Source organism: Marmota marmota, unplaced genomic scaffold, assembly GCF_001458135.2.
Source record: "Marmota marmota marmota unplaced genomic scaffold, marMar, whole genome shotgun sequence".
In the NCBI taxonomy this organism is placed as follows: Eukaryota; Metazoa; Chordata; class Mammalia; order Rodentia; family Sciuridae; genus Marmota; species Marmota marmota.
Genome location: NW_025999962.1, coordinates 639,982 through 653,735, shown reverse-complemented (window position 1 = coordinate 653,735; position 13,754 = coordinate 639,982). Strand labels below are relative to the sequence as shown.

Below are 13,754 nucleotides of genomic sequence, written 5' to 3'. Positions count from 1 at the left end.
GATGCCCTCTCCACACTGTGAGTTCTCACGCCAGAAGTTCCCACCCATACTGGGCGCAGTTCCTTTGAGGACTCCTTGCTGTCAGGAAAGTGACTGGGACACTCTATGAGCAGGGACACTGTCACGGGAGGTTGTGCTCTGCGGGGTCCCTGTGAAGGCCAGATACTTCCTTAGTGCTGAGCAGCTACTGTGCTCCGGGCACTGCGGGAATGTTTGCCTGACCCCAGCTGCCTCTGTCCAGGGCACAGCCCACCAAGTGTGCTGTGGTGGAGTAGGGCTGAGGTCTGTGCACCCCGTGTTCAGATGGCCTTGCAGTTTGCCCTGGGTCCCCACACCCACAGCAAGGGCCCCTGCTTCACGAGCACTTTAGCTCATGGCCCCAGCTCCCTGGCTCCCTAGCAGCTCAGCATGGATGAGGAACGTCGCCGTCTCACCCCAGGCTGGAGCACGGGGCAGGAGACAGGGAGAGAGCTGCCTGGGCTGGAGGAGCAGGCGCCAGGGTGGAGGTACAGCCTGCCTCCCTGCCCTCTCTGAACCTCACGTTCAGGTGTGAAACGAGGAGAGCAGCGAGAACCTCCATCTAGGGCTACCGTGAGGGTGAAGTGAGCCTGTGTTGGCCTAGGCAATGGGTCGTCCAGGTGGGTACTGCTGATGGCCATGTCAGCCATGGAGAGAGGGAGGTGAGGCGGTAGTGATCATGGTGGTCATGGCAGTGGTGGTGATGATGGTGATGGTGGTGATGGTTACATCTATGGTAATGATATGGGTAATGGTTATATCCAAGGTTATGGTTGTAATGGTGATGATAGGACGATCATGGTTAGATATAAGGTGATGATGTAATTATGGTGATGATGATGTTTTATCAATGGTGATGGTGATGAGGGTCATATCTGGTAAAGATGGTGATGATGGCTATATTTATGGTGATGATGGTGATGATGGGAGTTATATCTATGGTTATGGTGATGATGGTTATATCTGTGGTAATGATGGTGGTGATGGTTTTATCTATGGTGATGGTGAGAATGGTGACGGTGGTGAAGGGTATATCTGTAGTGATGATGTTGGTGTCAGTTGTGTCTATGGTTATGATTGTGATGGTGTTGGTGACGATGGTGATGAGGGCTATTCTATGGTGATGATGGTAGTCATGGTGGTGACAATAGTGTAGATGGTGATGGTGATGATGGCATTCATGGTGGCGATGATGGTTGTTATCTACGGTGATGATGGTAATGGTGGTGGTGGTTATATTTACAGTGATGATGGTGATGGTTCTATCTATGTTAATGGTGCTGGTGATACTGAGAGAAAAGGGGCTTCAGCAATAGGTGTGGTGACTGCGCTGAGTTGGAGAGGGGAAGCTGAGGCATAGCTCTCTTCCCTTGGAGAAGGGGAGGCTCCTGTGCAGAACAAGGAGGCCAGACGCAGGGCGGGGTGCACCCTGCAGAAGTCGTCTTGAGCAGAGGCCCTACCTGCTCCTGGGCTTCCCAGGAAAGAGAGGAAGTGTGTCATCAAAGGCATCCAGGCTGACAGGGGATGAGTGGCTGGGAGCTGGGGCGTCTTCCAGATGCCGCTGAGTTGATCTTAAACACCCCCCCAGCGGGAGAGAGGCAGGCCTTCCTGGAGGCGCTCCCCAGCAGGCACCGAGGACAGTTACACCATGCCGGGCCCTGACCCCACATCCGGAGTTGGAGGAGAGAGGGCTGTAGGGGAGGGAGGTCCTGGCACCTATGCAGGCCACTGCAGCTGAGGACACTGGATCTGTCCTGAGAGCAGGAAGGTGTGTCAGAGCGGCTGTGGGTCTGGACGGCCCCCGTGGGCCTACCGGGCAAGGATTCTGGGTAGAGGGGACTTTGCAGCCTGATTTCCAGGCTCCTGGGCCTCAGGAACGTGCCCTGGAGCGGGAGCGGCAGGCCAGCAACCTCCCGGCTCAGCGCAGCGCCCTCAGGAGCCACTCCCACGGGGTGCAGGAGGAAGAGGCAGCTGACCAGGCCCAGCTGTGAGCAGGGAAATCAGTGCTCAATCAAGTTTTGTGCCCTGATTGCCTGGGACCAGCACCTAATTACCACATGGGACTGCAGGTGACAGGATGTTCCATTTCATCACAGTGACTGAAATAGCCATAAGACCTGCTAGACTCCCTGAGGCCAGCCGGGGAGATGTCGCCTCACTGACCCTGGGGAACCAAGTCACCTGTGACCCTAGTGCCACCTGCGCTGGTTACAGGGCCTGTACCCTGATTCCTATGCCTCAGCTGGGATCCAGCAGTGGATCCCCGAGTAGCTGTCTGAGGACCCTGATGCCCACCTGGGGAGAGGACGGGGAGGCAGGGCCTCCCCAGAGCCTCCCTGGCCCCAGAGCCAATGCCTCCCGAGCTCCCTTCTGCCACTGTACATGGCAGGACTGTGCCCACTCATGGGGAGGCCCGGGCCCAGTCTCCCAACAGGCGCGATACAGCTGTGGTCTGGCCCCACTGAACAGCTCGCTGAGTGCCAGTCCCTTGGAGGGAAGACCCTCGAGCTGTCTGCAGCTGCCCTGCATTGTTTTTATTATAATGTTGCAGGAATATGGACAAATGCAAAGCCACAGCCTCCTCGCCCCATAAAATCAGAATAAACCAAACCCATTTACAAATTAAACACAAATAAAGCTGCAAAATCAATAAAATTTAAATTTGCTGTATTAAGTTTACAGGGCAGATGTTTCCCAGAGACAGCGCTGGGCACGGGCAGGGGTGGGAGGGAGGACCTACCTGCTGCTGCCCAGGAGCCTCTGTGCTCATCAGCCTGCAGCTCTAGCACAGGGGCGAGTGGCCTCCAGTCCTGTTGATAGCACAGCTTCGTTTCTTGTGATCACACCTTACACTTGCCCCGGGGCCATCCTGGGGGGCATTTTTATAGCGGGTTCCTGGTAATGTGCTGAAGCTCTGCTCTCTCTGTGCATGAGGACAGCTGGCCTTCAGCGTGACAGGATGCCGCTTTAAACAGCAGTAATCCAATTACTGCAGAGACTGGGGACAGAGAGGAGATCTCCATTGCGTGTTTGCTGCTGCACTCAGGGCTAATGAGCTGCTCGAGGCACAGGGCGGGGGGAGGCAGGAGCCCACCGGGGCCTGCGGCCAACCTGCCCCACGAGTGCCATGCTGGGCCCCCGCCTCTTCCTGTCGGGATCCACGTGGGTTTCCAGGAGCACTGTGAAAGCATCCATGTGTGCACACAGGGGCTTGCACACCCCACACACCCGCGTGCACGCGCACACACACACAAACCCTTCCCTCCTACACTCTGGCTGCTAATCTTGAAGGTGAAGCCCCCTGCAGACCACACGGGTGGGTGCTCCTCATTTACTCCAGGTGTAGGTCAGCACTCTCTGGGAGGGTCAGCAGAGAGGACCGTCAGCCCCCGGACTGGCCCCAGGCTATGGCACACCCCAAATGGTTGCAAAAGCTTGAAGGACACACCCAGCTGTCAGGGACCACAGGTCTCGCGTGGGAGAGGCCAAGAGGCTCAGCACAGAGCAGTGTCTGGGTGGTCAGAGGTCTGTGGACAGGGCGGGCCTGGCCGCACCCCACTGTCCCAGAACTCCCTGCTCCTGCTAGCCCATGGGCCCAGTGGCACTGGCTCTGTGCTCCAGCCCTGTGCATGCAGTCACCCTGGGTGCTCAGGGCGAGGGTGTGTCCTGGTGTAGGTGCGGCCCACCACCCAGGGACCCAGTTCACTTTGCTGAATTGGTGGAGGGACCTGCCCTTTCTCCTGGAGTCTGGGAAGCCCAAGGAGACAGGGCCTGGGGTGGGCAGAGAGGAACAGGAAGGGGCAGGGCGGGCCCCGCTTGCTGGTGGCTGGTGTGCGGAGGCCTGGGTGCGCAGGTGTGGTCCTGAAGAGGCGGGCCAGTGCCTCCTGCACATGGGACGGAGACTTCTCTGTTGGCACCAAGATAATCAAAGGTTGTCAGGAATCCACCGGTAGAAAGGGAAGTCCCATTCCAGCAGCTCAGGGCACCCCTCCTGAAGACCTCAAAGGCGAGCTTCCCCTCCCTTCTGACGGCCCCTGCTCCAGGCGGGAGGTGGGCAGCGCCTCCTGGCTGTTCAGGGGCATCTCTGTGTGAGAGGAAACCCTTGGGCTCAGGGACCTGCTGCATCCAATTGGGGGCTCCCGAGGAGTGTGGGGGCCTCAGCTCCTGTCACTGGAGGGTGCTGGGAAGTGCCTGAGGACGACCTTCACAGGAGGCCTGGTGGCAGCCCCGTCCCTGTGCCCCATGTGCAGGGACACGGGCCTCTGGCGGGCTGAGCGGTGGCCAGCAGTGGCGGGGCGGCAGCTCTGTGGTGGGTCTTCTCTGGCGGGTGTGAGTGTGCCCCTCCCGCCAGGACTCCAGTGGGGGCACTGTCCTTGAGGACTCACCAGTGCTGCTGGGGGGTCCGCCCACCCTGCCCAGGTACGTGTGGGTGGGCCTGCCCATGGGAGCTGTCCACCTCCAGATGCCTTTCGCACCCTGCTCTTCTAGGTGTCCTTTGTCCTTGGAGAGTCTCTGTCCACCATCTGCCTGTCACTCCCGTGGCCAGAGAGTCTGTCCCCGACTCCACTCGAGGTGCCAACTGTGGTGGCAACTTGACCAGGGGCTGAGCAAGTCCAGGTCCTCTCCCTCCGGCTCCTTCTCGTCTCTTGCTGGCAGTACTCACTGGGGTCTGCCGTCGGGTGCCAGGTCTTCACCTGCCGCCCTCGAGGATGTAGCTGCTGGGCTCTCAACCGGGGGCACTGGTGTCCACACAGAGGGCTCTGGGGCAGTGACGGGAGCGAGCTGCCCACAGAGCCAGGGATGCCCTGCCAGGAGCCCCATGGTGCAGAGACGCCATGCAGGGCTGTCAGCAAGCCCGAGGGTGTGAGCTGTGGGTGTGTGGACACGTGTGCCCATGGGGGTTCATGGGTTTGTGTGTGCCTGTGCCTGTGTGTGACTGTGGTGTGGTTGTGGTGGGCATGAGTGTGTGCCTGTGTGTGCGTGTGTGTGCATGCAGACCCCCGGAGAGCAGGGCTGTGTGCAGGGTGCCTGGTGAGGCCTCTGGGGAAGCGTGGCCAGTGGAAAGGGTAACAGCGTGAGCTCACTGAGCCCTGGGCCGTGGCTCCCGTCCGAGGCCAGGACTGGCAGAACCGTGCACTTCACCTCGAGGCCCACTGCTGGGCCCGCCCTTCCTGGGCTTCCTGCTCTCTGCGCGGCTGGGACTCTCCGTGGGGATATGGGACATGTGAGACCCCGGCCCCTGACCTCTGCATGCTGAGGAGCCTCCTGGTTGTCACACAGCCCAGTTGTGGCCATGTCTGCCCAGAGGCTGGCCACCAGCCACCACCACTCAGGCTCCCGGGAAGCTTCGTCAGCTCCTGGGGACGTCCCTCTCCTGCCCTGAGAGCTGCAGAGACATGAGGCCAGAGGCGGGGCCTTCGGAGCCGTGCCCGGGTGAAGTGAAGTTGTGAGATGGGGCATGAAAAGCCCCTTTGTCCCTGGGACGTGGTGGCCCGGCACTGAGCCTCCCACCGCCTCCAGCAGGAAGTGGGCTGGGCTGGGCGGGTAGAGCCCTCGGGGGCAAACAGAAGGACTTGTGTGCTCGGCGCCGGGCACAGTGTCCTCGGAGCGCTGGCTCTGGGCACACCCAGGCCTGGGACGGGCAGGGCCAGTGACTCTTCTTGTCCATTCATTCAGCAAATGCTTCCATGTGCCTACTGCCAGCCACAGGCCCCCAGAGGGGCCTTCCTGTGTGTGTGCGTGTGCCTGGCGTGCACCGCGTGGAGGTGCACAGGCGTGAGCATGCAGGGCTTGCACCTGTGCGAGTGGGTACACGTGTGTCTGTGTTTATGTGTGCACATGCGTGCTTGTGTAGACACGTGTGTTTGTGCACGTGTGTGAACATGTCGGCTGTGGACGATGCGTGTGTGTAGTGTGTGGCCACCATGCAGGCCACAGCACAGTTGGCCTCCTCACCCCTGACCCAAGGCCCTGGGGACCCGCCCTCCTCTGCCTCCCTTGTCACCAACATGTGGGCTGTCCCTGGGGCCAGCAGGACACAGCCTGTGAGGGAGCAGCCAGGAGGGACAGGCTCAGCAGCCCCTGTGTGTCAGCAGGTGACCTGCCTCTGGTGGCCTGGGGGCCTGGCTGCACACGGCAATGAGGATCTGGGCCCAGCAAGGAAGGCCCTGTGGGGCTCTCAGGATGCCCCGAGGCTGCAGGTCTCCCCAGCCTCTGCCTGCATCTTCAGCCCTTGGTCTGAGCAGCCCAAGTGCCTCCCACCTGCACCTTGCCTGACCCAGAGGGCCCAGAGGGGCATTGGGGCGCTGGCCTGCTGAGCCTCGTGCTGTCTGCCAGCTCCCGGGGAGGACCCTCTCAGAGGGAGAGCCCTGGCTCGAGGTCCCCAGCTGCCATGAGGTAGCGTGAGGTCTGAACCCAAGCCCGGTGCCGGGGGCTTGCTGTCCTGAGCACGCCAGGCACACGCCCACACACAGGAGGTCACCACGTGCCCTCGAACAGGCCAGGACCAGCTTGCTGGACCAGTGCTGCTGTGCTGCCGGGCTGGCCCTGGCCTGGGCTGGATGCCCCAGCGCCCTGCTCTGTGGTGGCAGCTGGTGCAGAGCCTGGGCCTCCTGTCCGCCTCTTGAGAGAGCCAGGACCTGCCTCCGCTCTCGGGGCCACATGGACTGGCTTGGGCCCAGGGCACACTGTGAAGCCTTCTGAGGCCTCATCAGACTCAGACCGGTGGCACCCATCTGAGAGCCTCTCTGGGTGGCTCCCGGGGACACCTGGGAGCACACAGTGGGGCTCTTACAGGCCACAGCCAACCCCTTCCCTGCCGCCGCTCAGCGGTTGAGGCCAGGCATGCTGCCCCGTTCCTCGTGTGTCGCATGTCTCAGGCACAACTTGTAGGTCGCATGGGGTGGGAATGTGTGTTGATCTGTAGTTATTCTTGGCTTCAGCCTTGTGATTGGTTGGTGTCTGAGAAGGTTTTTGTGCCATCTCTGACTGTCATCCAGAGTGGCACATGAGCGATGGCCAGGTGGCTGCTGTGACTTACCCATGGGTAATGAGCCGCCAGGAAAATGTGTGTGGCCCCAGCGCTCCTTGCCCCCAGCCACCGTGCTGGGGTGGGTGGGAGCCTGGGGGCATTGCAGGCTGGCTGCCCAGGGCTTGAGGGCACAGCCTGGATGGCCACTGTTCCCTTGGGTCCCAGGAAGCCGACGGTCCCTCTCCCAGAGCTCTGCAGGGCAGCAGTGCACACAGCCCCAGCCTTGCCCCTTTGGGGACCCTGCTCTGACACCTGTCTGCCTTTCAGTAAGGGACACTGCCTATCTGTGGTCATCCTGGCTGCCACCACCAGCCGGGACACCGTAGCAAAACATCTTGGCTGGCAGTTCAAACTCCTCAGCTCTGGAGCCTGGAGGACCAAGGTCAAGGTGACAGCAGGGCCGGGTCTGGGAGGCTCTCCTTGGCTTGCAGGGCTGTCCTCTCCCCATGTCCTCCCAAGGTGGTGGTTCTGGGAAACGCTCCCTGGTGTCTCTTATAAGGACACCAACCTTGTCGGGTCAGGGCCCACCTCAGGACTTCACCTGACCTCAACTACTTTTCCAAGGCCCCATCTCCAAGCGCGAGGCTCGGGGCTCAGTACGTGAACTTGTGTCCAGGGCTTAGCAGTGGCCTGGGGAGGAGCCAGCCTATGATCTGGCTTTGGGACAATTTGCCTCACTGACTAGGGGTATCCACATGCCTTGGGGTGGGCTGAGTGGGCAGCACGTCCTCCCCAGGGTCCCATGCTGTGTCCATGGCAGTCACAACGGATTGATCCCAGGACTCCCGTCCACTGTGCTCCTTCTGGTCCATCAGAACTGGCAAGGAGGGGTGGTCACTCCAGCTGGGGGGCCTCCCTTATCTGTTTAGCTGACTGTCCCCAGCCTCCCAGATCATCCTCCTCTGGAATGACCCCCAGACTCAGTCCTTGCTGGGTGAGACCTCTCCTGAGAACCTCCAGGGCCACTTGTGGGGCCCCAGACACAGTGGCAATGTGACACTGAGGGCTGCTTGCCACAGTATTAAGGATGTCAACACAGAAACAGCAGACCCTGGCCATCCCTGCCACGAGAGCCCTGTGCACTGCTCAAGGGCAGGGCTGGGAAGCCAGCTGGCTGGCCCTCTGGAGGACGCCACTTCTGAGAGCGTGCCCTCGGCCCATGCATGTGCACCGCTGCTGCCCTGGTGGCCACCCTTCCGCTGCTTGGGAGAAAGTTCACTGAACGTGAATCCTGCACAACTGCAGCTCTAGTGGGTACAAATCAAGAACCTGCAGTTTGTCTTTTCTAAAAGAAAAAGTTGAGTTGGAAAAGAAAGTCCAGGAGGGAGCCCAGGAGCTGGGTGTGGTGAGATGGCTGGAGCAGGGCTGGGTGGGTGCTGAGGTCCCCTCTGCTGGGCAGGGAAGGTCTTGCAGCCTGCGCCTTGTGAGGCTGGCAGAGGGACCCTCCCACCTGCAGGTTGCAGAGCTGCAGCTGAAACCTGGCTCTCTGCACCTCTGGGGCCACAAGGCCCATCAAAGCATGGTTCCAGGGAGGAGGAGCGCAGAGGGGGATGTGGAGGTGACCACCTGAGCCCTGGCACCCGGTGACATGGATTTCAAGCCCATTCTGAGGTGGTGGACTGAGGGGGTGAGCGACAGGACGTGGACGTCCATGCAGGGCCTCGCGGGCGGGGAGAAGCACGTCAGGAGCTGTGTTTGCATCTGCTTTGGGCGCAGGGTGCCTGTTTTAGCAGGAACCCCTGGGACAGAACCTCCTGGGCTCGGGGCCTTGCACCGGTGCTTTGTTTTTTTCATGTAAAATTGTGAGTTTTCTCCATTTCCTGGCGTTGGGGTTGAAGTTGGGTGGAATCCCATGTACACCAGGGCCCGTGTGCACTGCTTACCTGCATCAAAGTAACCCCTGGCAGGTGGCTGGCGCCCCACCTGATGCCGGCTGTCCTTGCTCTGAGCCACGTTTGAGAGTGCAGCTCAGGCCACCGGCAGCGCCCTGGGAGGAGGGAGCGTTTTCTCCAACCTGAGACGTCACCGTAGTTGGCTGGAAGTTTCCGGGCGGAAGAGCGCGAGCTTGGGGTCTCCTCCCCTGTGCCCTGCTCTGGGGCGTCTGTCACAGAGCAGTCTCCCCACAGACACAATCCAGGCTGGGTCTGCAGGGAAGAGAGGGTGCAGGTCCCCTGGGGGTGGGAGAAGTTGACTGGGCCTGACAGCCTGTCTCACGGGAGCCAGCTGCCCCCGCCTGCCGCCTGGCCTCCACCAGCACCCACCCTGCCTTGTCCAGTGGCCACACCTGGGACTGAGGCCCTCTGGTCCTGGAGCCTTAGCCACTGGGGCAGGAGTGGCCCTGGGCTCAGCCCAGGGTGTGCAGGTGAGAGGCCGGGGGCCGGGGCCAGGGCTTGGCTGCTGTCAAAGCCACCACTTCCTGTGAGGCCTCACTCCTAGCACTGAGCCCAGCTCGGTACCTCCTGTGGACGGCCACCGTGGGTGCATCTGCGGAGTGCCTGCCCAGGGAGCTCTCCTCCACCCTTTCCTAACAAAGGAGAGAGTGAGGCTGCTGCCCCTCGCCAGGGCTGTGATGCTATTCAGTGGAGCTGCCCCCAGGACCCTGGGTTACGACCTGCTGGTCAGTGCCTAATGGCCGCAGAGCCTGGGATCCAGCCCCAAACCAGGAGGGAGGTCTGGCTGTCCTCCTGACTGTCCCTGGGCCGCACTCCTGGAGCTGCCCCCATGGCTTCTCTGTGACACCCAGGTGCCAAGGCCATTGCCAGGGTCTGGCCCCGGGGACACCCATGCGGGTGGGCAGCACTGACCGCCTCTTCTCTCCGCAGCCCGCATCATCAAGACAAAGCAGTGGTGTGAGATGCTGCCCTGCCTGGAGGGGGAAGGCTGCGACCTGCTGATCAACCGGTCAGGCTGGACGTGCACACAGCCCGGCGGGCGGATAAAGACCACCACGGTATGTGCCTCGTCCTCGTGTGGGGGCATCGGGGGTGGGGAGCACCTGAGATGCCAGAGCCCAGGGGAAGTGGCTGTGGAAGCGTGGCTATGACAGGACAGGTGGCAGCTGGTGGCTCTTTTCCTGGGCAGAGGCCACCGGCACCATCTCCTCCCCACCTCACTCTGGGGCAAAGGCCCTGGCAACCCGTCCCTGATCATGGCCACAGGGTACACGTGGAGGCCAAGCAGCTGGACCAGAAGGCTGGTCAGTGGAGGTGACAGGTCACCCAGGCCACCACTGTGGGTGAGGGCTTCCTGCCTTCTGGGTCCGGTGTGGCACGTGTCCAGAACCTCCTGACCAGGATGAGCTCTGCAGCCCACCTGGGGCCAAGGGGACATTCCAAAGAGTCAAGACTGGGAAGGGACGTTGTCCGAGTTCTCCCAGATGTGGCCACTTACAGACCCTGAGCACGCTGAGGGCAGCAGCTCCGTCCCACCCATCCCTCTGAACCGGTGGCCTGTGGACTCCTCTCTCTAGAGGCCACTGCTCACTAGGCCCCCAGAGCTGCTCTTCCCAGAGGTGGCTGGGAGCAAACGGCTCTGGGTCATTCGTGGGTGGTTCTTTGACATTTCTCTTCTGAGGTAAAGTGCCCAGCACACACCTGGGCCCTGTGGGCAGCTTCCCCACTGGGCTGAGGCCACAGAGCCCAAGTCCAGGTTGGGGTGGCCCTGGGTGCTGGAAGGCGGGTTCACAGGGTGTGGCCTCCATCTCTCCACCCCTGTCTGGCTCCTCCTTGCTCATGTCAAGGGCTGAGGACCCCTGCCCCGACCCAGGCCCCATTCCCTGAGGTCAGGGAGGTCTTTGGCTCTGGGGAAGGATCTGGACAGCCCCACAGGTGTCCAGGACTCTTCTGCATCTGGCAGGGGGCTGCAGCCACTCAGACTAGACCACAGGAGAGTGTCCCCATTCCTGCATGGGACAGAAGCCGGATGGGCTGTTCTATGTGTTCTAGGGGCAATTTGGTGTGGACATTCTGGGGACAGCCATGACCACCTGGTTCCATCGGCTGGGCAGGTGCATCGGGTCTGAGCACAGTTTGAAGCTGGACTGTAAAGCCACAGTGTCCCAGCTGCAGCCCGACGACCACCCCTCAGCAAGCTGGGAGGGCAGCGCTCAGGTCCAGCAGTGGCTCTGAGGCCTCCCGCGTTGGTAGAAAGTGCACTTGGCCTTGAAGGCAGCCTGGGCACAGCTGTCAGGAAGAGCACTGACCGCCAGGGGCTCGGGCCTCCCCAGGGCACGAACAGGACAGCAGGGGACTGTCCTCGGGCAGACGCATGGGTTTGCCTGCGGGGAGCAGGAGCCCTGCAGATGTGACCACACCTGGAGCCCAGGGTGACCTCTGGGCCCTTGGCAGACAGAGGCCTGGAGGTGAAGGACCCCGTGGTGTCCAGACCTGTCCTGAGGCATGGAGGGCATGGACATGCTACCCTCCCTCCTGGCCTCAGTTTTCACAATCACGAGCCTTGTCAAGGTGGCCAAGCCTTCTGGGGTGTGACTGGAGGCCAAGCCTTATACGCAAGGCGAGTGTGGTGTTGGGGACAGCCCCCGGGTAGCCACGGGTGAGTGCTAGCTCCCCTCCCCTCCCCTGCGTCCCCTCTCCCCTCCTGTCCCCAACGTGGAAGCTGCTAGGGGCACTAATTATTGTGGTGAGACTCACGAGACATAAAATCCTGAGTGGCACTGCGCACGCTCACAGGGTGATCACCCACTTGTCTAGTTTCAAAACACCGTCTTCCCCTGAAGTCGGCCCTTCCCCATGAGCTGGCCAGCCTCTGAGCATGGCCCACTGCCCGGGACCTGCAGCCCCCACTTGGCAACTCCAAATATGGTCATCCATAAAGCCCCCAGTGCAAGGGACCCACCCTGAGGGGTGGGGGGGACAGCAGCCCAGCATGTCAGGACCCTGGGCAAAGCCCCAGTGGGTGGGCTTTGTGGTGGTTTCCCTCCCTGGCCTGGGGTTCGACATCTGCAGGGTCAACCGGTTGCAGAGGGAAAATGCTGGGGACCTGCGTCTCTGCTGGACAGGGCAGGACCTGGCCCCTGGCCCTGCTTCCCTGAAGAGGGTGCTGCAGCCATTGAGGAGCAGCCGTGGGCGGTGCTGGGTGCCAAGCGACCCGGGGTGACTTCAGATGCTCCTTGCAAGGGGCACAGCATCCTGCCAGGGCTATGCCATGTTACGTGAGGGCTCCACACCCCAGGAGTCGGCACCGCGGGGGTCCTGGAGCCCGTGTCCCGTGGGTGCCCAGGGGCGACTGCGTCTTCACGTCTTCGCTGTTGTCACACGGGGATGGGACCGGCCTGCCTGCCTCCCGCGGGCCCCTCCCAGTCCTTCTGAACCAAGTGTTTCAACCAACTCGTCAACAGCAAGTCCCCACTTGTCTCCCTGCCGCGGAGCCAGTGTGGCCACCACACAGCCAGAGATGGGCCTCCCTGAGTGGTGGGCTTCCCTGGGAGGGGGTGAGCACCCATTCCTAGAGGGTGGCACATGAAGGTGGGCCACACACCAGGGACACTGAGCAGGTACAAACATCCTTACCACCAGCAGCAATAGCTGCACGTGTCCAGTGCTGAATTTACTCATGAAAAGAGTGGACAGTGCTGGCTCTCATTCCTTTGGCCACACAGGCCTGAGCTTCCGTCAGAGAAGTTGTGTTTGGACACCTTGAGTGGCTGTGGGTGGCCAGGAAGCCAGGGAGGTGGGGCTCGCACCTGCCAGGCTGCCCAACGCCAAGCTGGCCCGGGCTTGGCATGAGACCCGGGTGTCTGTCAGCTCGGGAGCCTGAGAATCTCCCGACTGCCCCTTTATAGATGCCTCTGGGGGCCTCCTCCCACCCCCGAGGGCCCCTAGATGCCAGCAGGGACATGGCAGGTGAGGGCGTGTGGGTGGGGGAAGGTGCTGCGACCCCCGCCCTCCAGGCTCTTCACTCCTGGAGGCCGAGGCTCCCCACCCGGTGACAGGCCCTTAAGTGGGGAGCTTGTGCAGGGGCTCAAGGCCACCTTCCTCTGGCTGGGACCAAGCATCCCGTCCCCAGTGGTGAGCTCCACTTGGCCTGGGCCCAGGATCCCAGGGTGGGGATCTCGTTGGGTGGCGTGAGCGGTGGCCAGGGTGCAGGTGGGCCTGGCAATCTGTCAGCTGTCTCCTGAGTCCCCAGGAGTGCAGAAGCCCAGCTCCTTCTGGGGTCCCTGGCCTGTGGCCATCGGTTTTTAAGCTTTGTAATGGTTGAGCTCTTGAGCCAGACTCTGAGAGCCGGAGCTTGTAATTCTAGCTCCATGGTGGCTTCCTGACCCCTACAGGGGTGAATTAACACCAGGGGTTTCGCATGTCACCAGAAATGGGTTTTCTGATATGAGGGTTTTCTCATAAATTGGCTTCAAGAGGCCTCGTGACTACGTGGTGGCCGCTAACTCCATCCCATGGCTGTTCCTGGGGTAGACCCTCCTCCTGCCAGTGCCCACCCCACGGACGGCACCTCCTCATATCACCTCACTGTGAAGCACCCAGCCCCACAGTGTGTCCCACTGCCGTCACTCCTTTGTCCCCAGAGTGGGCTACTCAAAGACTGGCCCTGGCCCTGGGGCCCTGCAGCCCCTCCTGAGGCTATGTCAGGCCGCAGGACGGATGGATTAACGGCTGGGCTGCGCCAGCCCGCACATGCTGAAGTTTGTACTTCCAAGATCACTCTCTCTTAAAGTGCGGGCCGTAACCCCATTAGC

The 13,754-nt window shown here is 61.4% G+C and overlaps 1 protein-coding gene across 2 annotated transcripts in view; it reads left to right on the top strand.

Moving 5' to 3' along the window:
- Tafa5 (TAFA chemokine like family member 5) overlaps positions 1-13,754 on the top strand; it is a 71,830-nt gene that overhangs the window by 31,970 nt on the left and 26,106 nt on the right. The window contains exon 3 of one of the 2 annotated variants that reach the window (XM_048802983.1): positions 9,871-9,998. The exons of the other annotated variant lie outside the window; for it this stretch is intronic. Within the exon in view, the coding sequence (XP_048658940.1) occupies positions 9,871-9,998 (128 nt within the window). The remainder of the gene's footprint in view (positions 1-9,870; positions 9,999-13,754) is intronic. 2 annotated transcript variants of the gene reach the window in all.